The following is a 25,419-nucleotide window of genomic DNA, read 5'->3' on the forward strand; positions in this document are numbered from 1 at the left end:
AAGTTAACCCCTTAGTGAAGGCTAGATGATTGTTGGTTATGTCATGAATAGTAAAATAAATTTGAAAAAGGAGTATATTTTTCCATATGACAATTTTCAAATGATAGGTTATCAGATCTGAATAGGTCTGTATATTAAGTTAAATTTAAGCAGATTTTTATAATTTATAAAAGCAGTTAAGAGACACCTTCACATAGTAAGGTCTAGTGTTATTTTAACAGAACAATTGCAACAGTTTCCAGTGTGTAGGATATTGACCTAAATTTAGGTTTATGCTATTGATAGAGTTAGAATTCGGAATTAAGTGCACACACATACAGTGAATGTATGGAGATATATATAGATATATATATATATATATATATATATATATATATATATATATATATATATATATATATATCTATATCTCTATCTAAATGATCTTCTTGCTATAGACAACCACCCCAAAAAAATAAACATACAATATATAGATGCTTTCATACAGCGATGGAAGCTTAAGTACACGTGTATGAACAAAACAGTGTAATAAAAGTAACAGCATTTACAATATGTAAAATCTGTAAAAATTTACAGATGGCATAGTACACATTTTCTACAAGTCAGAGATCTGACTAACCAAGTGGTCAAGGCAGTCAGTCAGCAAATGAGAGGTACTGTAGGGCAATATTCACAGGGATTTATTGCAAAAGTCTCCTCATAGAGAAATAAAATGAGACATACTACTGAAAAGTAATCAAGTAAAACATGACTCATTGGCTTAACCTTAAGACCAACGTCAGAGGACCTAGTGACTCATGGTCACATAATACTTTGCCGGCCCCACTGATCCTAGCCATTGGTTTGCTACAGTAATCCTTCCAGCATTCTGAAAGAAAGAAGGCATGATATGATGGAAGCAGCAAGTATTTCACATTGGCCAGCTTGTGTAACTGAAAGGAAGGAGGAGGTGGCTAAGTGCTGGCTCGTGGTGTCCTACATCCCCCAACGCGCTGGCCACGGTGTATCTTCATGTGTTTGGACAGATGGTCGCTACGGGCAAACTTCTTGTCACACACAACGCACTGATATGGTTTTACCCCAGAATGAGATCTCTTGTGACGGGAAAGCTCATCAGACCGAGAAAACCTGCAGAAGACACAGAAGAAAGGGGTGATCAAAATTTGACTTTCTGCTAACCCAGAGCTAGAAAATGGACATTCAATGCTATGTAAAGCTTGAATGTTGGGTGGGTATGAAAATAAAGTTCCCATTTTTCTGGGAGGCACTACTGTTTATCTCTACATTAAAGTAAAAGTTGTGGGGACTGGTGATCTTTCATCACAGATGTACTAGAATGTCCAGAGACCTTCACCTCCTCCTAGCACCACAACACGCTTCACATCCAGACACACCACCATCTTTGTACTGGAGGACTGACAGCAATACTTATAGGGGTTGGTTACATATATTACCAGCTACATAAGTGTACTACTTAGATACCTACTAGGTCCACATGCGTGTAATTATGGTGGTCTGGTAATAATAATGTGGCCGATTGTCCCATTTCTAAATTGAGAGCACAGGTGTCTAGTGCCTTCAGAATAAAGGAGGGCTGCTGACCATACCTCTTACCTGCTGCATGATCTTCTCCTCCCTCCAACTAGGCTAGGTCTGTCCAGTCTCCCTATCATTAGGAGGCGGAACAGATGGGCCCTGTGCCCTGGCTCCTACTGCACACGCATGTTGCAGACTGGTAAATCTTTTTGAATTATTAAATAGATTTGAATAGTATGTAGTACCTTACCTGTAGGAGTTTTTCTTCAATGCTTTGATCACCTTCAGCTAGTTGACTTTTACATTTACACCCCTCTATGGATTTTGCTAATCAACATACTACGGGTTTCATGTCCTAGAGTATCTGTCCTTTATTTTGAATGTTCTACAATGTCAGTCTTGTTTCTGTATTCCAGGTAATTGCTACAATTATCATTTAAACCTGCAAAGCAGTATTTAAGTTCCAGTTTTTCTTAGTACAGCTAATCCTGCAAACCGGTCTCTTCAGTTCCTGTTGCCATTATCCAAAAACCAGTGCACTAAAACCCTTATGCTGGTCATACACAGGATTTCGGTACTTGTGTATTATCTGGGCGCCCGATTTTATCATTGCATGCCACTACTTAAGGCATGCGATGCAATTTTTAATTGTAAAGACCAGATTTTTAATTGTATAGTCACCCATGGGTGATTTCATACCACCACTATCCAAGTACGCATGGAGTTGATTTTATATAGTGTGGCGAGCGTAGCGAGCCACCGAGCCCGAAGCGCAGCGAGCGCACGCGGATTACTTTACATGTATTCTGCGTCCGCTCGCCACACTATATAAAATCAACTCCATGCGTAGTTGCATAGTGGGGGTATGAAATCACCCATGGGTGACTATACAATTAAAAATTGGGTCTTTACAATGAAAAATTGCATTGATGCAATGCAATGAAAAAAGTCAGGCGCCCAGATATTACACAAGTACCCAGATTTCCTTTGAAGCTCCCTGGGAGGGTGCCGCTACTGCAGGAGAGGATGCAGAGGATCATGCCTGGCGCTTCTGCGTTCTGCAGTCTATAGGAGTTTCTAACACCTCTGATTTGGCCAGTTTTCATCCGATTTATCAGGCTGACGAAATTGGATGAAAATGGGCCAGATCACAGCATGGGCACCTTTATTTGCTTATGCACACTAGGATTAGAAGCACCCACTAGCCAAACATGTGGAATAATAGGAGCCTGGCAAACAACACATACATTGCTATGCACATGCTTGAGCTACAGGAAACTCTGGGTGGGTTTCTATTGGTTCCTCCACAGAGAATGCCATCAGCTTCTAATAGGCAATGCCATCTATAGATGGCGTTGCGGATCAGCAGCAAGCTCACGGAGCTTGAAACATATGGGGAATGTGGTCAAGCCTCCTAAAATGGCAGATTTCTCAGTTTTGACAGTATGACCATTTTGACATACGGTCAATGGCAGGGGGCTTGAATGCCATTCCTATTAAAATAACTGCTTAGTACAGTCTTCAGGATGTAGCAAACAGCTGAACAGTTACATGACAATGGGACGCAATACTTAGATGGAATAAGTCAGAATGTCTGTATCTTCATATACAGTATCTTCAAAATCTTCAAGAATATTCTCAATAGTATATAGAGAAATCAAAGAGAAAGAATTGGTGATTAAATATTCCTATCCCAATTCAAAGAAAAAGCATATGCCTTTTCTTTAAATTTGGATAGGAATATTTAATCACCAATTCTTTCTCTTTGATTTCTCTATATACCATTGAGAATATTCTTGAAGATTTTAAAGATATATGAAGATACAGACATTCTGACTTATTCCATCTAAGTATTGCGCCCCAGATTTGAAAATCCCCACTTGTGGGTGTGTTTTGGTATTTGAAGGGTTATTGGGTGATAACCGGGGATAGTACAGTTCATAGGCAACAGTGCGCCATAACAGGTCATATCCTATAAAAATTCTTGCACATGACAATGGGTGTTGTGCCCGAGAGAAGCTTACTGCAAATAATAAATAATATGCACATATGTAGCACCCATACTTGTTCATTTTTGAAGACAGGCGTTTAAAAAAAAAAAAAAAAATCAGACCCGTTGCCACAGGTGTATACAATCAAGCATCTATCAATGTAGTCTCCATTTGTAAACATTTGTGATACAAAATAGGTAGTTCTGAAGAGCTCAGTGCATAGTACTGCGATCAGATGATAACTGCAATAAGACTATACTTTTTTATCCCTTCTGGATATTGCATGGTCATCTGGAAGTGATATCATTAGAAAGAGGAAGCATTTAGGAAAAACAGCAACTCAGCCACAAAGTGGAAGACCACTTAAAAATCACTGTCCGGTTCAAAGACTGCCAAGGAGCATGGTGAGTTAGAGTCGTCAGCTGATTCCATGCTTGAGTTACGACATTCCAATTGATGGAATGTGTTTCCATGGCTGAGCAGGTATGTGCAAGCCTCACATCACCAATTCCAATGCCAAGTGTTGGATGGAGTTGTGCAAAGCACACAAACACTGGACTGTGGAGCAATGGTAACATGTTCTGTTGAGTTTTTAATTACGCTTCTCTGTTAGGCAGTCGGATTGGCAAATCTGGGATTGACAGATTATTAAAAAAGGTTCTATTATACAATGACCAACCAATGTTGGCCAGGAGAGAAAATATGTGAGGGTATGTTTGGACTTAACAGTGGGGATGTAATTGGATAGGAGAGGTTTATGAAGGTTAGCAGTGTGGTTCTGGAATCTGATATGCTTGCCTAAAGAGGGTTTTCAGGGAACGCTTGAAGGTTTTGAGACTAGGGGAGAGGCTTAGTGTGCGGTAGGGCATTCTAAAGAGAGAAGAAAGTCCTGAAATCAGCGCTAACCGTGTATGCGCAGACCCCCACTGCATTTGGCGAAGTAGAATGCAGGGACATACATACTGCGGAAAGGATTGCAATCCTGGGCAGTTAATTACAAACCAGTTTGCATGGAATATGTGATCCTTTAATAAATGGGCCCCTAAGACAATGCTACGCTTCTACCTTTGTAGCAGAAGTTTGGGAAAGGCCCTTTCCTGTGAGCATTATGACTTATTAACATAATCTGGAACGTGGCAATATTACACGATTGCATTTTATTTACCTCTTTTTGAGTATCACCTTGTGGAGAAAATTTGCTGACATAAAAAGGAGAGAAGGAAATCATATCTTTCCAATGGTCGATCGAGACTAGGTCAACATCTGGAAATGGTCAGCATACCAAAGGTCGGCGTTGACACAAGTTTAACCCCTTCCCGACATTTGACGTATATATACGTCATGGCCGGGATGTACTTCCCGACACATGACGTATATATACGTCATGACTTTAAACTGTCCCCGCGTCTATAGACGCGGTGACAGTTTAAACATGTCTGCTGTCCCTGACAGCAGACATGTCCCTGCATGCCCAGGGGGGGCGGTGATGCCTCCCCCTGTCGGCGATCGCTGTGATTGGCTGTTCAATGTGAACAGCCAGTCGCAGCGTGTTCCTGTGTTACCGGCGAATCAGACGCTCGGTAACACAGGTGTCAATCACCGCCGGGTGTGAGGGGGCGTGAGGGGGTCACCGGTGATGACCACACCTCACCCCACCTCACCCCACCTGCCCCCAAGGCTGTGATTGGTCCGACAGACCAATCACAGCCATGGCGCGTGATTTAAACTAACGGTGACTGCGCTGCAGACGCCATTCCGGTCTGGAATTGCGTGCAGAGCGGTCACCGTGCCAATCTGTCGTGATATACATACCTGATCCTTGCCTGATACTTACCTGATCACCGCTGGTAGCGTGCTGCCAGCAGCTGGATGCTTCCTGGATCTTGTCACTTCCTGTGTGCTGCTGCTGCAGTGTCATAGAGTGACAGATAGTGAGATAGTGAGAGATAGTCAGAGATAGTGAGAGATAGTGACAGAGAGTGCTATATTTTGTGTCTGCTGCCCCCCCCCTTTTGTGCTGATCAGTATATCTGTGCTGATCAGCAACTTTTTGGGGGTGCAGGTTTTTTTTTTTTTATATATATACACCTGTCAGTTGCACCAAAGCTTGTGCTGCCTGTGCAACTGACTGCTGCCCCCCCTTTTGTGCTGATCAGTATAAATTAACTGATCAGCAACTTTTTGGGGGTCCAGGGTTTTTTTTTTTATATATACCCTGTCAGGTTGCACCCACAGTTGTGTGCCTGCTGCCCCTCACTGCTAATCAGTGTTGCATCACTGATCTGCAGTTTTTTTTTTTTGGAGAGTGCAGTGGGGTTTTGTTTTTACACCCACGTTGCTTTTGTGGGTGTCCTGTGGCCGCTGAGCGCTGATCAGTGACATACATCACTGAACAGCATTTTTGGCACAGGGTAGATATAATTTTTTTTCTGCAGTTTTTTTAAATTGAGAGTGCTGTGGTTTATTTTTTTTTTATTGTTTTTACACCCACGTTGCTTTTGTGGGTGTCCTGTGGCCGCTGAGCACTGATCAGTGACGTACATCACTGATCATCATTTTCGGCACAGGGTTGATATAATTATATATTTTTTTTGGATCAAATTCCTGTTGCCTTTGAGCGCTGTTCAGTGACGGACGTTACTGACCAACATCTGTGCTCAATTTTTGGCGCAGGACCTTTTTTTTTTTTTTTTTTTTAACCCCTTCAAGGTTGTACCAAAAGCTGCCTTGAAGTTGCTAAGTGACGTACATCACAGATCAGCATTTTTGCCACAGGGTTGATCTAATTTTTTTTTTTTTATTGGGATCAAATTCCTGTATAAAGTATTTTTTTTTCTGCACTACATACACACTACACACTACATACCCCCCGTGTTGAAATAAAGTTTGTACACCCCCTACACTATACACGTGTTGAAACATTACACTTACAGAAACACAAAAATAAAAATGGCATCCCAAATGTCATCCCAGTCATCCAGAAGAATGTATTCAGCGGAGGAGGCATATGCCATGCTTGCCTCTGACTCTGACACAGCCAGTGAGGCAAGCGGGGAATTTGAAGGATTCGTCTTAACCTCATCTTCCTCCTCTAGTGATGAGGGGCCCCCTCAAAGACGCCCCCGTAGAGCAGCTGAGACCCCCCCCGAAATGATTGATCCCGTATGGACCCCACCACCAGACAATTTTGAGCCCCAGGTTACTGAGTTTTTGGCCACCCCAGGAATCCAATTTGATTCAACAGGTCTCAGAGAAATTGACTTTTTCAAATTATTTTTCTCTGATGATTTTATAAATTTAATGGTGGACCAAAGTAATTTATATGCCCAGCAGTTTATTGCTCAAAACCCCACGTCATCATTTGCTAGGTGGACCCCTGTAGATGCAGTAGAGATGATGATGTTTTGGGGTCTGGTTACATGTGCGGTGCGGTGCGGCCGGGAGGGTGGTTGGTGAAGCTGGGAGGGTGGGCCGCTGATTGATGCCGGGAGGCGGGCGGGTGAGCAGCCGGGAGGCGGGCGGGTGAGCAGCAGGAGCCGGGCAGGCAGGATACAGGAGGCAGGCAGGCGGGCGGGCGTGTCATGTTGGATGGCTGTGTGTGCGTCTGCTGCTACTTGGCCTGCGCAGCGTGACCTCTGGCCTCGTCACGCTGTGCAGAGCCATACTGCCGGGTAAGGGAGAAGCCGGGCAGCGTCTGAGCACACGCTCAGACGCTGCCCGGCATTAGACTGCGCATGCGCAGTCTAATCCCGAAAATCCCGGGATTGGAAACTCCAATCCCGGGATTGAAATCCCGGCGTTTTAGGGGCCAAATCCCGGGATCCCGCCGATCCCGATCCCGGGATTGGCCACCCTAGGTCTGGTGTTACATATGGGCATAGTAAAAAAGCCAGAAATTAGGCAATATTGGAGTACAGATGTTCTGTACAGCACCCCACTTTACCGTATGGCCATGACTCGGACTCGTTTTGAGACAATCCTTAAATTTTTGCATTACAACGATAATGCACAGTGCCCACCCAGAGATGATCCCACCTTTGACCGGCTATTCAAAGTCAGGCCGGTCATTGATCATTTCAGTGCCAAATTTGCAGAGATGTACATCCCTGAAAAATTTATTTGTATCGACGAGTCCCTTATACATTTTAAAGGAAGGGTTAAATTCCGCCAGTACCTTCCCAGTAAGAGGGCAAGGTATGGCATAAAAATGTATAAACTGTGTGAAAGCACCTCAGGGTACACCCACAGGTTTAGGGTATATGAAGGGAAGGATTCAAGAATTGAACCGCCAGAATGCCCCCCCCTCCCTCGTAGGTGTTAGTGGAAAAATTGTCTGGGATTTAGTGCACCCCTTCCTGGATAAAGGTTATCACCTCTATGTGGATAACTTTTACACTAGCATCCCCCTGTTTAAGGCCTTTGGTTCAAGAGGTACAGCAGCTTGCGGTACTGTGCGCAAGAACCAAAGAGGCCTCCCAAAAACGCACATTGCCCAAGTACTGAGAAGGGGTGAAAGCAGGGCACAATCCACCGAAAATATGTTGTTGGTCAAATATAAGGACAAGAGGGATGTCCTTATACTGACAACAATTCATGGAGACAGTACCACCTCCGTCCCTGTACGAGGTACCAGTACCCACACCTCAAAACCTAATTGTATCCTAGATTACAATAAGTACATGGGCGGAGTGGATCTTTCAGATCAGGTACTGAAGCCGTACAGTCCCCTGCGGAAAACAAAAATCTGGTACAAGAAGCTGGCCGTGTATATCATCCAGATGGCACTGTATAACGCTTACGTGCTATTCCGTTCTACCAGCCAGAGGGGGACATTTATGCACTTTCAAGAGGAAGTCATAAAGGGCCTAATATTTGGGAACCAGCAGGCAGAGGGCCCCAGTACTTCTAGTACTGGCCCCCGTATTGTACCAGGGCAGCATTTTCCTAACGAAATCCCCTCCACTGCAAAAAAGGGCAGGACACAAAAAAGGTGCAAAGTTTGCTATAAAAAGGGAATAAGAAAGGATACTATTTTCCACTGTGAAACTTGCCCCGACAAACCCGGCCTATGTATAAAGGAGTGTTTTAAAATATACCACACATCTATGGATTATTAGGTTCATCATTTCACCGTGCTTCGGGGGTCTTGCTAATGCCACATAGCATCCACCATTCATTCCACCACAATCTGAGCTGCAAAAACCAAAAAATCACTCCTTCCCTTCTGAGTCCTGCATGCACCCAACTGGTATTTTTTGGTCACATATGAGGCATTGCCATACTCGGGAGAAATTGGGGCACAGATTTTGGGGTGCTTTTTCTCCTTCATACCTTATGAAAATGAAAAATTTTGAGCCAGAACTGCATTTTTGTGTAAAAAAATGTAATTTTTCATTTTCACAGCCCAGTTGTACCACAATTGGTGAAACCCCTGGGGGTTTGAAATGTACACTATACCCCTAGATGAATTCCCTGAGGGGTGTAGTTTGCAAAATGGGGTCACTTGTGGGGGGTTCCACTGTATTGGTGCTTTGGGGGTCTTGCTAATGCGACATAGCACCCACCAACATTCCACCAGAATCTGTGCTGCAAAATCCAAATATCACTCCTTCCCTTCTGAGTCCTGCCATTTTTTGGTCACACATGAGGCATTGCCGTACTCGGGAGAAATTGGGGCACAGATTTTGGGGTGCTTTGTCTCCTTCATTCCTTGTGAAAATTAAAAATTTTGAGCCAGAACTGCATTTTTGTGTAAAAAATTTAATTTTTCATTTTCACTGCCCAGTTGTACCACAATTGGTGAAACCCCTGGGGGTTTGAAATGTACACTATACCCCTAGATGAATTCCCTGAGGGGTGTAGTTTGCAAAATGGGGTCACTTGTGGGGAGGTTCCACTGTATTGGTGCTTCGGGGGTCTTGCTAATGCGACATAGCACCCACCAACATTCCACCAGAATCTGTGCTGCAAAATCCAAATACCACTCCTTCCCTTCTGAGTCCTGCCATGCACCCAAATGGTATTTTTTGGTCACATGTGAGGCATTGCCGTACTCGGGAGAAATTGGGGCACATATTTTGGGGTGCTTTGTCTCCTTCATTCCTTGTGAAAAAGAAAAATTTTGAGCCAGAACTGCATTTTTGTGTAAAAAATTTAATTTTTCATTTTCACTGCCCAGTTGTACCACAATTGGTGAAACCCCTGGGGGTTTGAAATGTACACTATACCCCTAGATGAATTCCCTGAGGGGTGTAGTTTGCAAAATGGGGTCACTTGTGGGGGGGTTCCTAACTTTTAGCATCTTATGGTGCCTAGAATCCTACATGGTGCCTAAAAAAGAATCTCATAAAAAGGAGGCTCCAAAATCAAGTAGGTGCTCCTTCTATTATGAAGCCTGTGGTTTGGTCAACGTGCACACTAGGGCCACATATAGGATATTTATGAAAACAAAAGAATTGGGGGAATCAATTTTTAGTCACAAATTTTCTAGTAAAATCTACTGTGTTCGTTAGAAAAATTTATTAAAATTGCAAATCTGCAAAAAAAAATGAAATTTTGAAATTTCACCTACACTTTGTTTTAATTCCTGTGAAACACCTAAAGGGTTAACAAACTTCCAAAATGCTGTTTTGAATACTGTGAGGGGTGCAGTTTTTGAAATGGCATCATTTATGGGGGTGTCTCACATACAAGTCCCTCAAAGTCACATCAGAACTGAACTGGTCCCTAAAAAAATCAGTGTTTGAAATTTTCTTGAAAATTTGAGAATTTGCTATTCATATTTTAAGCCTCCTAGTGTCCAAAAAAATTAAAAGGATGTAGAAATAATGATGGAAACATAAAGTAGACATATGGTCTATGTTAGTTATTAACTATTTTGAGTGATATGATTATTTGTCTCACAAGCAGAAAATTTAACATTTTGAAAATTGCTAAATTTTCCATTTTTTTTACGACATTTTGGTATTTTTCACAAAAAAACACAGACTGTATCGACCCAAATTTACCACTAACTTGAAGTACAATGTGTCACGAGAAAACAATCTCAAAATCACTGGGATAAGTAAAAGCAAAAAAAAGCTATCCCCACTTAAGTGATACCTGTCAGATTTGAAAAAAAGGGCTCTGTCAGGAAGGCAAAAACAGGCTGCGGCGGGAAGGGGTTAAGGTCGACCGGGACATGGTCGACACTGAAAAGGTTGACACGGATTTTCGCTTTTTTTATGGAGACCAACTTGGTTCATACTTTACTATCCAAGTGGGCACAGAGTGAGAATATAACAGTGTGCCAAGCGCAGCGAGGCACCGTGCCTGGAGCATGGCGAGCCACAGACATTTATAAGTGAAAAACTCGTGTCGACCATGTCAACCTATGGTATGTCGAACATTTTCAGGTGTAGACCTAGTCACTGTAGACCATTAGTGGTCAACCTAGTAACTGTCGACCTAGACATTGTCGACCCACTCTACCGTAACTGTTGCAAAAAGCGTATTTATAGAAAAAAAGTGCAGTTTTGCACCCTGAAAGCTGCTTTTTATAAAGGGACAGGGCCGGATTTGACACTAGGCCCGTGAGGCATGGGCCTAGGGGCGGCACATGTTAAGGGCAGCAGCCAGCAGGGTTGGTTTTATGGGTGGCAAGCTGTGCAGGTGCACAGAGCATTGCACGGCCTATCATCCCACAGCAGCATCCCGCACCTCAGCGTTAGCGGGCTGCAGTGCTGCTTGCTCCCGGGGTCTCAGTGCTGCCGGGAACTCTGGGCTATGTAGAGCTTTCTGAGTGTCCGCCTGGGTGCACTATGGGCTTCAGCGCCCTCCCTCAGCCCTGTTAGAGTGTGTTACCCGGCTCCTAGCTCCCGCCACCACCGCTATTGCCACCACTGCTGCCGCCACCCGGATATCTCAGCCGTTTCCCTGCCCACTGATGACTGCTGCGGAGGAAGAGCGCGGAGTCCGGGCTGTCGGTGCCCGCCACCACCGCTATTGCCGCCGCTGCCACCCGGATATTTCAGCCCTCTCCCTGCCTGCCGATGACTGCTACTGCTGCAGAGGTGGAGCACGGTGTCTGGGCTACCGGTGCCCGCCACCACTGCTTTTGCCGCCGCCGCTGCTGCCTTCCGGGTGTCTCAGCCCTCTCTCTGCCTGCCGGTGGCTGCTGCGAAGGAGGAGTGTGGTGTTCTGGAACAGTGGAAGAGGTAACTCCAGGGAGCAGTCCTCTTGATCTCCCTCCTATTTTAAAAATTCCAAAAGACTCCTCTCTCCCCCTCCGGAGCCAGGGGGCGGCTAAAAATTTAGGGGCGGCCTGACCCCTAAATCCGGCCCTGTAAAGGGAGGGTAATAGTCTTTAATTGAAAAAAAAAAAAAAAAAAAGCGCTTGTTTTTATGCGAGATATCTATCTATCTATCTATCTATCTATCTATCTATCTATCTATCTATCTATATGTATGCCTTTAAAACTACTTAAAGCAGTAAAAGTAAAATAAATAACAAAAATTTGTATCCAAAGCAAGGATAAGCCAGGAAAAAAAGTGATGTTTAAAGCTCTCTGAGAACATCGAGCAGCTAGAAGATCTTTCCGCCGATGCTTCTGACACAGAAGCCAGAGGTGTAGGTAAGCTTTGGGATAGTCGGCTAGCATACCTCCCTCATCCTAGTGCCGACACCAAGTACCACGGACCGGCAACTCCAGGCACCTCCCACTTGCTCCAGAGAGAGCTTGTAAACATCACCTTTTTTTCCTGGCTTATCCTTGCTTTGGATAAAATAGTTTTATTTATTTTATCGCGGAACCAGGATGGCAAGCTCCTGTGCTTCATATGCCTTATTTCGGGAACTTGGTTCCTCTGTTGGCCTCTTTTTCCCCTTGCCACGTCCATGCCATGCCAGTAATTGCGGCATTGTGTAGTGGAGACAAGGTCATGATGACTTTATCAAGCTGCTTACTTTGCTGCTCCAAGTCTCCCTGCAGGGCAGAAAGCAAGCAAGTTGGCAAGTATGTATCATGTGCAAGAAACTTAATGATAAAATGAACAAGCAGAGATGGGTGAATTTTACATGGATAGGCTGTTACTTCGAACATTCATCCATGAGTTCATCAGGGTAGGATCTTTTGTACAGGGTGGGGTGTGGCAACTTCCTTTTTTGAAAGGGATGTAGTGAAGGTCACAGAGTAGTGGGGATGGGCTCAGTGGAAGGGGCTGGATGGGAGGTTTGTATTTGCACCCGTTTCAGTCGCAATAATGATTTGGTCAAGGAAGCAGCGCGCTTTTACTGTAGAGGCGTATATATTTTTTATTGTTTGCTTTGTCATCGTAGTGCAACGTGCCTGTCATCTTCACTTTGAAATTCCCCCACGAAGCAGTGTTTCTGATAGGAAATCAATTTTATTGTGGGTGGATGCCTTCAGGGAAATGAGGAGTGTGTCCAGAAGAAAGAAAGGACCATCACAACCCCTGAAATGTTGAACGAGTTTGTTTGTCTGTGCTGCAGTCTACTAAGCGCTCTGCTGCCCTTGGCATGTCGGAACATTCTCCTTGTTGAATTCTTCACAATGAATTTCGAAGTGAAGACGAAAGGCACCTTGCACCGGGACGGCCATTAGAAAAATATGCCTCTACAGAAAAAGTGCGCTGCTCCCTTGACCAACTCATTGCCAGGTATTCAATGCTGTTTGCGAGTGGTGACAGCGAGCAGGGCTTCCTGCTCGCTGTCACCACTCACCCTGACAGCATTCAACACAGCCTCCGCATCCGCCAATTCCCCCTCGCTCCGTTTTTTGAGCGAGGGGGAATTGGCGGATGCGGCTCCAAAAGCAGCGAGACCCGCGGCTAAAAACTGCGAGTTTTCTACAGCAGCCGTGGGTCTCGCTGTTTTGGGGAATTCTCACCGTCCTGTGATGGCGAGGATTTCCCCAGTACGTTGAATAGAGCGAGCGGACGGCGCGGAGGTTAAACAGCGAGGATCGCTGGTTTTCAGCAATCCTCGCTGTTTAACCCCCTCGCCGGCCGCTCACTGCGGCATTGAATACCCCTAAGTATTGCGACTGAAACAGATGGGGACAAAAACCTCCAATCCGGCCCCTTCCACTGAGCCCATCCCCACCACTCTGACTTTCACTATCTTTACCACATTCCTTCTTTCAAAAAAAAAAAAAAAGAAGGAAGTTCCCATGCCCCACCCTGTACATTGTTCCAATGTTCCCTTATAGCCTAGTGATAATGCAACACCCAAAAATAAATAAAATTCTAATAAAATGACAGTCAAATTTACATCTACCTTAAGAAAAAACTATGAATGCCTATTATACCCACATACAAATCACCCACTGTAATTGTTGATTAATAATTTAAGAAATCAATGGTAAAATTAATAATGTGAACATAGCTGCATTTAACAATCAGCATGGGTGACTGCTTTCTGTATAGTATTTATTATACCTACTAGATTGTAAGCTCCTCCGAGCAGGGCCCTCTTCCCTCCTGTTGTCAAAGCCCTCTTCTCTTCACAATTCACTCACAGCTCTCCCATACTCAAACACTCAGTGACCATCTTCGTCTGCATACTCATCTCCATCATTGGCCTCAAGCCTCTAGTTGTATGTTGAGTGAGTCCTCACTACTTATATTTAAGCTGTAATGTGTATTGAACTGTGGTGCTCTTTATATGTACTCCTATTTTTGTTATTTATTCAATGTTATGCCAAGTTTTGTCTCCCTGTATTGTTCCTTTGTACGGCGCTGCGAAACACTTGTGGCGCCTTATAAATAAAATTATAATAATACCTCACTTGTCTGCCATCAGATCACTGGCCATCCCAATTAGTCACCCTGCCAGACCGAATCAAATAGATCTAAATCGTGATTTTGGGACAAGGGGCCGCGCAGTGTAGAACAGATAGCAAATGTTGTTAGAAATAACTTTATTAGAAACCATATGAGCAATGTGTGTTCAGCTTTACTACATTATGTAACCATTCCACACACTGACTTCTCAAATATTAATATTGTATATATAAAGGTTCATTCTTTGTATCTGAAGCCAAGAAGTATTTTCTTACCTCCATCCACATTCTGGCCATGTACAGACATAAGGCTTCTCCCCAGTGTGCCTTCGAAAGTGTGCCTTAAGATGTGAGCTCTTGGTGTACATCTTGTTACAGCCGGGATGACTACACTTGTGCACCCGTATCACGGCTGGTGCTCCCTTCTGAACTTTTTGCTGCCCTTCACTCACAAATACTCCTCCCAATGTCAATGGTCGGACCGCCACTGGCAGCGGGGCAATTCTAACGTACTTTTGGTCTCCAGGTGAGGCCGGACCTTGGACTGGTGCCAGTGCCAGGCTTTGGCCCTGTACACTGATTACCAGCTGTGTCAAGCGTACACCACATGTGGAGTTCTGTGGCAAAGTAGCAGCACCAGGCACAGACACAGGCTGGATCTGAAGGATGACAGGAATACTGCTCGTGGTGGAAGGTGAACTGACAGAAGTATCTGGTGTTAGCAGGGCAGACACATTCTCACTTGGCTCCGCTGGTTCCGTTGCTGAAGTCTGCTCACTTGCTGTGCAGCCATGAAGCCATGAGCCAGGAATGGGCTGCTTCTCAACTAGTTCTTCTCTGATAAGATCCATATTATCCTTTAAAAACTCCTCAATTTCTTCAAGTGTGGGAGAGAAGTCCCCCGAAACCTGAGCACAAAAGTCTGGGAGCTTTACATGAGCTACTGGCGTAACTTCCTTTGGGTCCTCCACAGCTCTCACCAGCTGAGACAAAATAATGCCTTCCACTTCTTTAAAGTCACCTTCATCCTCACCCTCCTCCTTTATGGAGACAATAGTTTTATTAAGTTGCTCTGCCAGAGATGGAGAACAAGGGCTGGCTTCATTCTCAAGAAGTGTGAGCAATGTAATCTCCCCAGAATTTGGCACCCCCATGTTCTGTCCACAAGGAGGGGCAGCATTGGAGAGAAGATCAGAGGCAGATAATGGTTCATTGCAGTTTAATGAAACCATTTTTGTCCACCCTGAGGATACACTGTACCCCTTGCGAAGATGAAGCGGTCTATAAATGTGAGATCTGCAGAGAAATGAGAACAAATTAGATCATAAAATTACCACAGAATTCAAAATGAAATTTGTGTGATGGTATAGTAAATATATAACATTTTGTTTCTTCAGGCTGGAATATAGTAAATTAAATAACTTTGCTACCACTACCTATTCTGTCTAAACAATGAATAATGTTAAAATCAGATTTGCTGCGAGTCCTCTAATATGCTTTTATCTTACTCACTTCAAGACCGTGCAGCGGACATGAAAGCGGTCTGTGTGCACGTTCAGTGTTTGAAGAGTTACATTAGCAGACATCCTGGAACTTTCAGGAAGTGGCTCAGGTACATGCTTAACATTTGAACAGTCACTTTAAACCATTTGATAAAAAAAAGGTGAGGGTTACTGCTGGCAAAATCATAAATTACAACAAGGATATGATAATTGTGGCATCCCACTGTGCCCTGACAATTTCATCATGTCCTAAAAGCAACACTGTGGCAAAGCATATTGGGATGCACACAGTAGTTTCACAGCAACAGGAGTGTCATATATTGCCTTCCCCTGGATTAGAACAGAAATATTTCTCCTTTGAAAGACAAAGGGTGAGATGTACTAAGGGGAAAATGCGGTAAAACGGGGGTTTTACCGCATTTTCCTATGTATTAAAACCCCACCGCCACGTTACCGCATTGTAGGGTATCACCACCTTTGGGTGGCGATACCCTTTAGAAGCCTATGGGCTTCTTTTCGCTGCCCGACGCCTCTGCCGCAAACCCGCCGACCCCCCTCTCCCCCTCCCTCTTGCTTACATGGTCCAGGTCCTCTTGTACCCGTAAGGTAAGCCCTTCCTCCCCCTAGTAACGTAGCCAGACATTCTTCCGGCTGCAGGGGGGGAGGAGGCGGCTCCGGGGACAGCCTGCTTAGCTGTCCCCGGCGTGAGGCAGGTGGCAGGGAGATGACGGAGACCTCCCGCAAACCACAGTACAGGTACCGCGATGCCAGCCACATATATTAGTACATATGCGCTGGCATCGCGGCTGGCAGGCGGCGATTTATTTTAAAACATCCCGCCCAAAGTAGCTTAAGGTGCATCAACACTAGACCATAGTTGCCTACCCTCCTGCATTCTGCAGGAGACTCCCTGAAATAACAACAATCTCCCTCTCTCCCTCATTAGGCTAGAAATCTTCCTCATTTCACCTAGCCCACATTACACTAATTTTTTTGGAGGGAAAAAGGAATGAGAGATACATTTACTTTGGATCATCAGCACCATTTCCCAGCAGTTTATCAAGTATAGTATATCTTACTAACTGCTTTGAGGCTCATCTACATTTGTATATATAAGTCGTTTTAAAAGATTCCTCTCATATATAAGAGATCAGTGTGTATGCGGACTGGGTGTGGGCAGGAGGGGTGTGTACTGCGCTCCCCCCTCCCCCAAAAGCATGAGAATGCATCAGATGGACACAGCAACAATGGTGAGTTGCACTCTGCTGGTGGGAAATTATGGCACTGTGGGGGCATATGTGTTTCTGGCACTGTGGGGGCATATGTGTATCTGGCACTGTGGGGGCATATGTGTATCTGGCACTGTGGGGGCATATGCTTAATGGGCATCACATTGTGCGGTGTAATGGGCATCATGGTATGGGGCGTAATGTGTAATGGGCATTACGGTGTGGCGAGCATTGGGTAATTGCTATCACAGTATGGGGTGTAATGGGCATCAAGGTGTGCGGTATATTGTGTAATTAGCATTTCAATGTGGGGCGTAATGTGTAATTGGCATCACGGTATACGGCATAATGTGTAATTGGCATTAGGGCATGTGGCTTTATGTGCAATGGGTATTACAAAGTTTGTTAAAATGGGCAATTTTCGGCGTGCACAAGCATTCTGTCTCAGTCTTCCAGAAAGTTGGGTGGGGCGACACCATGAGTTACAACACCGGGTGACATTAACCCTAGTGATGCCTCTGGAACACCGTCAATCTGATTAGATCTAGCAAGCCATGTGTACCGAGCAATCTGACTAATCTAATCTATCACCAGGAAGCACAAGGGTGATGTCTGGCAATACCCTCCGCATCCCTGCCCCGACAGAGGGGCATTAGAGCATACAAAAATGTTAAACCCTCAGGGCATCCCGCCCTATATAATTAACAATGTGGGGTCCCACGGGCCGCTATTGACCCCCTCCCTATCATCTGTTCACGCTGTCAAATTTTGCTTAGGTTGTTTATGACGGGGCATATCTTTTAGTGTGTACGATCAAAAATGATAAATTTTACATAAAACAAGATGGTCACTAATAAAACAAACAATAGATCTTTATCATATGTCAAATTGTTAATTGTGTCTGCACTTCATCATTCATTCTGGGCTCTATGGAGTTCTAGGGAAATCGTTTACTGAGCATATTGCATTTGGGCGGGTGAAAAATGCGGTAAAAACCCTGTTATCGGGTTTTTACCGCATTGTGATATGCAGGAATACCCACGCGCCAGGTTTTTGCTGCGGTGGGCATCGCCAGCAAAACCTGGCGATAACCCATAGCCTATGGGCTTCTTACACGCGACCCCCGCCGCCCCACATGGACTACCGCCGCATCGCACCGACCGCGCCTTACTTGTGTCCGGGCAGCACACTGATGTGCTGCCCGGACCAGTTACCTCCACCTCCTTGCACTGTAAATCCTCTTCCGCGTGCAGCGAGGAGGAGGAGAGCAGCAGCAGCATCTAGCCGGGTAAAGGAGGGAAGTGGAGCCTCTGCACATGCCGGCACAATGCAAAGGATAGCTCTTAACGCAAGAGCTGCTCTTTGCAATAATTATCGCATATGCGATAATTATCTTTACGGTAACTGGCGATGTGTGGCGGCGATTCTTAGTGCATCCCACCCATAGTGTGTACACAGCTTTACACTTAAAAAAAAGCTACTGCATGAGTTCTGGTGAAGGGTGCAACTGATTGAAGACTCAGCCAAAAGCAAGTTGTTCCTTTGCAGAGCACTCTTTTATAAATTGTTTCATGAAATTTATTAAAACAACTTTTATTCCTTTACTAGTAAGCCTGTTTTAAGCAAATGCTTCGAATGCTGTGATTATAATAAGGTTCAAAGACAGTATTTAGAAATATAATGCACATATATATTTTACATATGTTAATCAAGGTACTGATCTGGTACCTACTGTATACACTAACAAATTATTTGTCTTAATTATGTAAGATATACTGTATGTCAATTGCCTCACCTATTAACTGGGTAAGTAATTGGTTATTTATGGCATATTACTCTTAGTGCCAGATCAAGCCATGAATTGAACTAAAATCAATTTGAGTGAAGATAATGAAACCATACATCGTTTCACTTGAAAACACCCACTGTGTAAAATGATTGGCTAAATCCCTAAATGGGAGTAACATTAATGTCGCTCTGGATTGGCTGCTAATTCTCACAAATACACACCGGACATGACACCAAACCAGGTTATCAGGTGAACAAGGCCGAATGTGGTGAAATGCATGTCCTGCACTCCCGATGCCACAGGTGTAACTGCCCACTGCAGATGGATGCTTGCAATCCATGCAGTTGGCTCCTGCAATGCAGCTGTAAAAGGTGCCCACAGACGCATCAATTATCGAATACGTTTTGTACTTTTTAAATACAAAATGCATCTTATGTAGAATTATCGGGTGGTGTTTATGGGCTTGTGCGATGCGCGTTCCTGGGAGCCCGATATTGTATGTCTAAAAAAGTACCTGCTGCACATACTTTTTAGACTACATCTGTAAATTAACATTACAAACATGGGTTAATCGCATCGCATGCATCCAAGTGCACATTGCATAGCAAGCTGGAAGAAAAATTGTATAGAACCATTGTACAGTCAAAAACGCATAGCACAGTAAAATTGATGCGTCTGTGGGCACCTTAACTGGACCCATCTAACACTGCACACAGGTCAAGATGTGCACATTTGCCCCCCCCCCCCCCCAATCAGCTTCCCAGCAGTCACTCTTTCATCTCCATCCACTCTCTGAAGGCAAAGACTGAAGAAAAACCAGTAGGCGTAACTGATCTTGGAACTACACCTTCTCTCATTCTCCTCTTGTACTGTAGAATTATATTGTATTTGCATTATTATGCTGAGCGGCACTAATGAATGATTTACATACACGAGATACACATGAGATATTGCGTTCTTTCACTGCACACTGCAAATTCATAAGAGAGAGTTACTACTTAATTGGTTGATTGACATAGCCCCAAAAAGGAACCAAGGGGCAGATTTATTAGGCTCGGTGAAGTGATAAACTGTCTGGTTTTTATCACTGGCCAATCAGCTCCTACCGGTCATTTTTCATACCAAGCCTGTAACTTCACAGTTAGGAGCTGATTGGCCGGTGATAAAAACCAGACATTGGGCGAGATTTACTAAAGGGAAAATGCCATAAAACCCCCGTTTTACGGCATTTTCCTATGTATCAATAAACGTCCGCAGCGTTTTCGCTAGGCAGGGTATCGCCACCCTCTGGGTGGCGATACCCTATAGAAGCCTATGGGCTTCTTTCGCCGCCCGCCGTACACCGTCCGCGCGCCCACCCCCTCCCGTCCTCCTGTGATCATCTCCTCCCCCTGGTGTGACAGCCGGCAGGACATCCGGCTTCAGGGGGGAGGAGGAGACACAGGGGGACGCTGGCAGCCGCCGGGAGGTGACGGAGACCCCCGCAGCCAACATCACAGGTATCGCGGGGGTCTCCGTCACCGCAACCCAATGCTGGCCGCATATGTTAGTACATATACGGCAGCATCACGGCGGCTGCCGTGCGAAGGGCGGCGATGTATGTTAATACATCCCGCCCACTATCACTTCACCGAGCTTAATAAATCTGCTCCTCACTTCCTATAGTTGGAGCAAGACTATTAAATGTAAATATATTGGGCGAGATGCACCAAACAAAAAAAGCCGTAAAAACTCCATATGCAGCAAAGCCCCACCATGGCTTTGCCGCGTGTGGTTACACCAGTTCTAGATGGCGTAACACCATTGAAGCCTATGAGCTTCCCTTTGCGTCCCTCGCCAATCTGCACCACCCCAAACACCCCCCCCCCCAACCTCCTCCTCCCTGCACCTCTTCCAGGTGCAGGCAGGAAGAGGCAGAGCCCTGGCCGAGCAGCAGCAGCCGCCAGGTAAGGGTCCAGTGAGGGAGGTGGGACCCACAGAACATTGCCGGCCACAACACAAAGGACAGCTCTTAACGCAAGAGCTGTCCTTTGCGTTAATAATCGCATATGTTAGTGGATATGCGATTATTAACAATGCGAATGCCGGCAATGTGTGGCGGAGGATGTTAGTGCATCCATAATCTCAAGCATTAAATGCTTAACCACTAAGGCCGGGATGTATCATTGCGAAATATATCCTGCCCTGCATTGCAACCATACGAATTGCATATCTTCTGAAGAAACCGCCAAATTTTATGACGGAGAAACGCGTCAAGAGACCCCCTGTTTGACTGACAGACTGCCGATGGGTATGGACTTTTAAAACAGCAATCAATTGAAAGCTGATTACATAGACCCTTATTGCTCCCGCTGTCCAGCGAGCCGGTAACAACTGGGAACTCCAAGCTGTACATTTACAGAGCAGAGGGTGACCAACTTCAGCAGCGGCATTAAGACTGCAAACGGGTGTCCGCCCCCAGCCGAGTGTGTGTGGATTACCCGCAGACGCAGCTAAGTGAGCAGGTCTCACGCTGCGGTCTGCCCTTCAAACAGCAGCCGCTGTACCCTCAAGCCTATCGAGGCAATTACCGTACAAGCTGGTATGTAATTCTTCAACATCATTATATATTCTACGGGCTGTATCATCTAAGTAAAAGTGCTACAATTTGTTACCAACAATAACAGTTTCATCTAAATATCTACTAAGTTACCAATTGTGGTATTACATACTGGAGCATCCCTTGGGCATTACAGCTAATTGAGTATTGTCTGGAAATTTATTGTTGGACTTATAAACGGACTGAAATAGTTCACCATTTAATCCTCTCCACGGCTAATTCTGTCCAGTCATTTTATGCTATTTATTTTATTATTGATTGTGTATATTAATAAATGAACAAACCTGTTTAAAATGTATTAGTGTCATGTGCGCTCTCTTAAACAATATATTGTTTAAATCTGTATAATTGCATATGTATTAACATACGCGATTAGTATCACAAAGGACAGCTCTTGCGAATATAGCTGCCCTTTGTGAAGCCGCCAGGGAGAGGATACCAGCAGGTCCCTCTCGCCTCCTACGCCCAGAAGACTTCTGCTGCAGAGACTCCTGTGCTCCTCCTCTCAGCACCTGGAAGAGGATGTCCTGTTGCTAGGGAGGTCATTGGGTCCGGGCAGCACACCAGGAGGCTGGCCGGACAGCAGGTAAGGTGGGTTGGTGCGGACAGCGGAGGTTGGCAGGGGATGTGGTAAGAAATGCTTCTAAAGGGTAATGTCATAAAAATCTGGCGTTATCCTCCGCACCAAAAACCACTCGGCAGTCCCGCATTGATACATTTTAAAATACAATTAAAACCCAGCAAATGGGATTTTTATCCCAGTTGCTTTTAATACAGCCCAGTCGAAGTCTTGTGATTGATTAATATTATTGGCTTGCATTGGATAACAAGGAGAGCTAAAATTAAGCGCAACGGAATCTGCTGCACTATGTAAGAAACTGTAAATAAATAAATGGTCAAATATTATAATTTGACTCGGTTGTATACTGGGTAAAACCAAAAATGTTTTCAGATTACGAGTGGGATGCACTAAAAGGGGAAAAAAATGTGGTAAAACTACTCTAACTTGAGGGAATCAGTCCCGGATCCCTCCCAGCATGTCCTGTGGCCAGCACAGTCACTCTGCAAACGTACAGAGGAACTCCCAGGTCGCAAACCCAGAAGTCCAGTTATCGGAACAAATGTTCTTATTATGAAATAACTAGACAATCATTTTACACAGTGGGCAGTGGTGTAACTACTGAGGGTGCAGCTGCTATGGGACCCAAGCTGTTTTTAGGGCCCGTAGCTCCCCCTGCACCCAAAGATCTGTGCTCCCTGCTCCCCTTTGCCACAGCCCCCTCCCCTCGGCCCAACTCTTGCAAGCTGCAGCGCATCCACAGAGTATGAAACCCTCAACTCTCTCACCCCTCTTGCCAGTTTCCAGCAGTCCCGTGATTCGTGGACATTTAGGGGGCAGGAAACAATGCCAAAAAGTGCCCAACCCCTATAAGAGGCCCCTGGGTCTGTGCCCCTACTCAGACTGCTGTGATAAGGTATGCTCGCCTGACTCTCTCTTTTTCTAACGCTGTCTTTTCCCACCTCTCTCTGATGCAGTCTCCTCCCCCTCTCTCTGACACTGTCTCCTCCCCTCTCGCTACCTCTCTCTCCCTTGCTCTGTGTCTCCCCCTAACATCCTTTTTGTCATTAACTACTACAGAGAGGTCATCCACCCCCTGCTCTGTACATGCAGCCTCTGACAACACTGTCAGATTGAGCTGCTTAAACAGACAACAGGCATCGCACATCTTTAACGATATTGACGGTACACATTTGACGATACTCAGTATCAGTAACTTTATCAATATCGTTACCAATAAATCGCCCAGTATGTACCCAGCTTAAGGGGAATTGTAGTGACAGTGTGTGTGGCCTTTTTCAAGAGTTAGCTATGGGGCCCACAGCATTCTAGTTACGCCCCTGACAGTGGGTGAAAGTGACAGCTATGTATTATTTCATTATCGTCACCACTTAATTTTAGTTCAATACATGGCCTGATCTGGCACAAAGAGCAATTTCACTGCAATAAATAACCAATTACTTATGCACAAAATAGGTTAGGCCAGTGGTTAGCAAACTTTTTTGAATCACGGCGCCCTGGAGCATCAAAATATTTTCAAAGGAACCCCTAGGCCAAATGTTTCTTATTGAGAAATTTAGGAAAAACACATTAAATTAAGTGCATTGTGTGTATGTGTCACAGTTATCTGGTGAGGGACAGGATTTGCTTCTGTTTGTCCACATATATTATGATTGGCAGCCACCAGCACTGGTCTTGCCTGTTACATTGACCATTCATAATATGAATTTATCCTGGTCCACCAACCGAAGGCACCCCTGCAAGTGTCCTGAGGCACCCCAGGGAGCCTAGGCACACAGTTTGGGAACCACTGGGTTAGGCTATTGACATACAGTAAAATACAAGCACAAGGCAAGTGGAGCAGCGCTACTATTAAAAAACAATGACAATGATGCCAGATGATTGTAGTTTATAGATTATCCTTTACTGAGATAAATTAGGACCTGATCACAATTTAATACAATACAATGCAATAAAAAATCAAAAGAAAAATGGTGTAAAAACACAACAAGTTCCAGACCACTGTGGAGGGTGATTCAGTGTGGAATAAATGTGGGGAAGTTACCACATGAGTATTTGAGGTAAGTGCACATTACCGGATCCTTCTTTTGATGGTATACAGATGGTGTCCTCGCAATCTATGCGGTGCAGGCAGCAACTGCTGGAGGATGATATGGGCTTCCGCTCACCAGATGATAGGTCCTCTTATTAGGGTGAATGATGGTAGTTGAAATCACCAGAGGTTTCCTTGGAGCGGTGTCCGCCAATAAGACCACGATAGGTAAGTAATGAGGAGAGGCTTCCGAGCAGAGTTCACAACCCACTGGGTCAGGCGGCAGATGATGGTGTTAGGTCACCTGGGGGTACTGTGCTCGGTGTCCGCCAATATTGAAGAATTGAGGATCCTGGTAGTGGTAACGGGAACACTGATCCACAACAGTGAATGGTCCACAAGTGGTGTCCTGGGTCTGTCGCCTGACCCAGTGGGTTGTGAACTCTGCTCGGAAGCCTCTCCTCATTACTTACCTATCGTGGTCTTATGGGTGGACACCGCTCCAAGGAAACCTCTGGTGATTTCAACTACCATCATTCACCCTAATAAGAGGACCTATCATCTGGTGAGCGGAAGTCCCTATCATCCTCCAGCAGTTGCTGCCTGCACCGCATAGATTGCGAGGACACCATCTGTATACCATCAAAAGAAGGATCCGGTAATGTGCACTTACCTCAAATACTCATGTGGTAACTTCCCCACATTTATTCCACACTGAGGGCGAGATTCTCTATCACAGAAATGCTGTAAAAACCCCGTTATCGGGGTTTTTACCGCATTTCTGTATTCTCTAACCCCCCTTCGCAGTGTCAGCGCTGCGGAGGGAATCGCCAGAAAAAGCTGGCGATCCCCTGCAGAAGCCTATGGGCTTCTTACCGCAGCGCTGTGTGAGGGATCCGTCACAGATCCTTCCCAGCATGCCCCGCGGCCGGAGCGTCGGTCTGCGCATGCGCAGACGGACTCCCGGGTCATAGACACGGAAGTCCAGCAACGGTGCCGCATCGCAAGGGACAGCTCTTACCGCAAGAGCTGTCCCTTGCGTTAATGACCGCATATTTTAGAGAATATGCGGTCATTAGAAATGCGAATGCCGGCGATACTGGGCTGCGGATTTTAGAGAATCCCGCCCTTAATCACCCTCCACAGTGGTCTGGAACTTGTTGTGTTTTTACACCATTTTTCTTTTAATTTTTTATTGCATTGTATTAAATTGTGATCAGGTCCTAATTTATCTCAGTAAAGGATAATCTATAAACTCCAATCATCTGGTATCATTGTCATTGTTTTTTAATAGTAGCGCTGCTCCACTTGCCTTGTGCTTGTATTTTTCTTGTGCTTTTTGGTGGGGACTGACTACCCCCACATTTGAGCGGCTGCTAT

The 25,419-nt window shown here is 45.0% G+C and overlaps 1 protein-coding gene across 1 annotated transcript in view; it reads right to left on the reverse strand.

Annotated features, from left to right (window-relative positions):
• Positions 1-391: 391 nt before the first annotated feature.
• The window catches only part of LOC146060113 (Krueppel-like factor 15), a 28,486-nt gene continuing 3,458 nt past the window's right edge, over positions 392-25,419 (reverse strand). Inside the window, exons 2-3 of the mRNA XM_083173018.1 lie at positions 14,585-15,604; positions 392-1,128 (exon numbers count right to left, since the gene is read on the reverse strand). Of these exons, the coding sequence (XP_083029144.1) occupies positions 954-1,128; positions 14,585-15,540 (1,131 nt within the window). The 5' untranslated portion in view covers positions 15,541-15,604 and the 3' untranslated portion in view covers positions 392-953. The remainder of the gene's footprint in view (positions 1,129-14,584; positions 15,605-25,419) is intronic.

Source organism: Crinia signifera, chromosome 2, assembly GCF_055691185.1.
Source record: "Crinia signifera chromosome 2, ASM5569118v1, whole genome shotgun sequence".
NCBI lineage: Eukaryota > Metazoa > Chordata > Amphibia > Anura > Myobatrachidae > Crinia > Crinia signifera.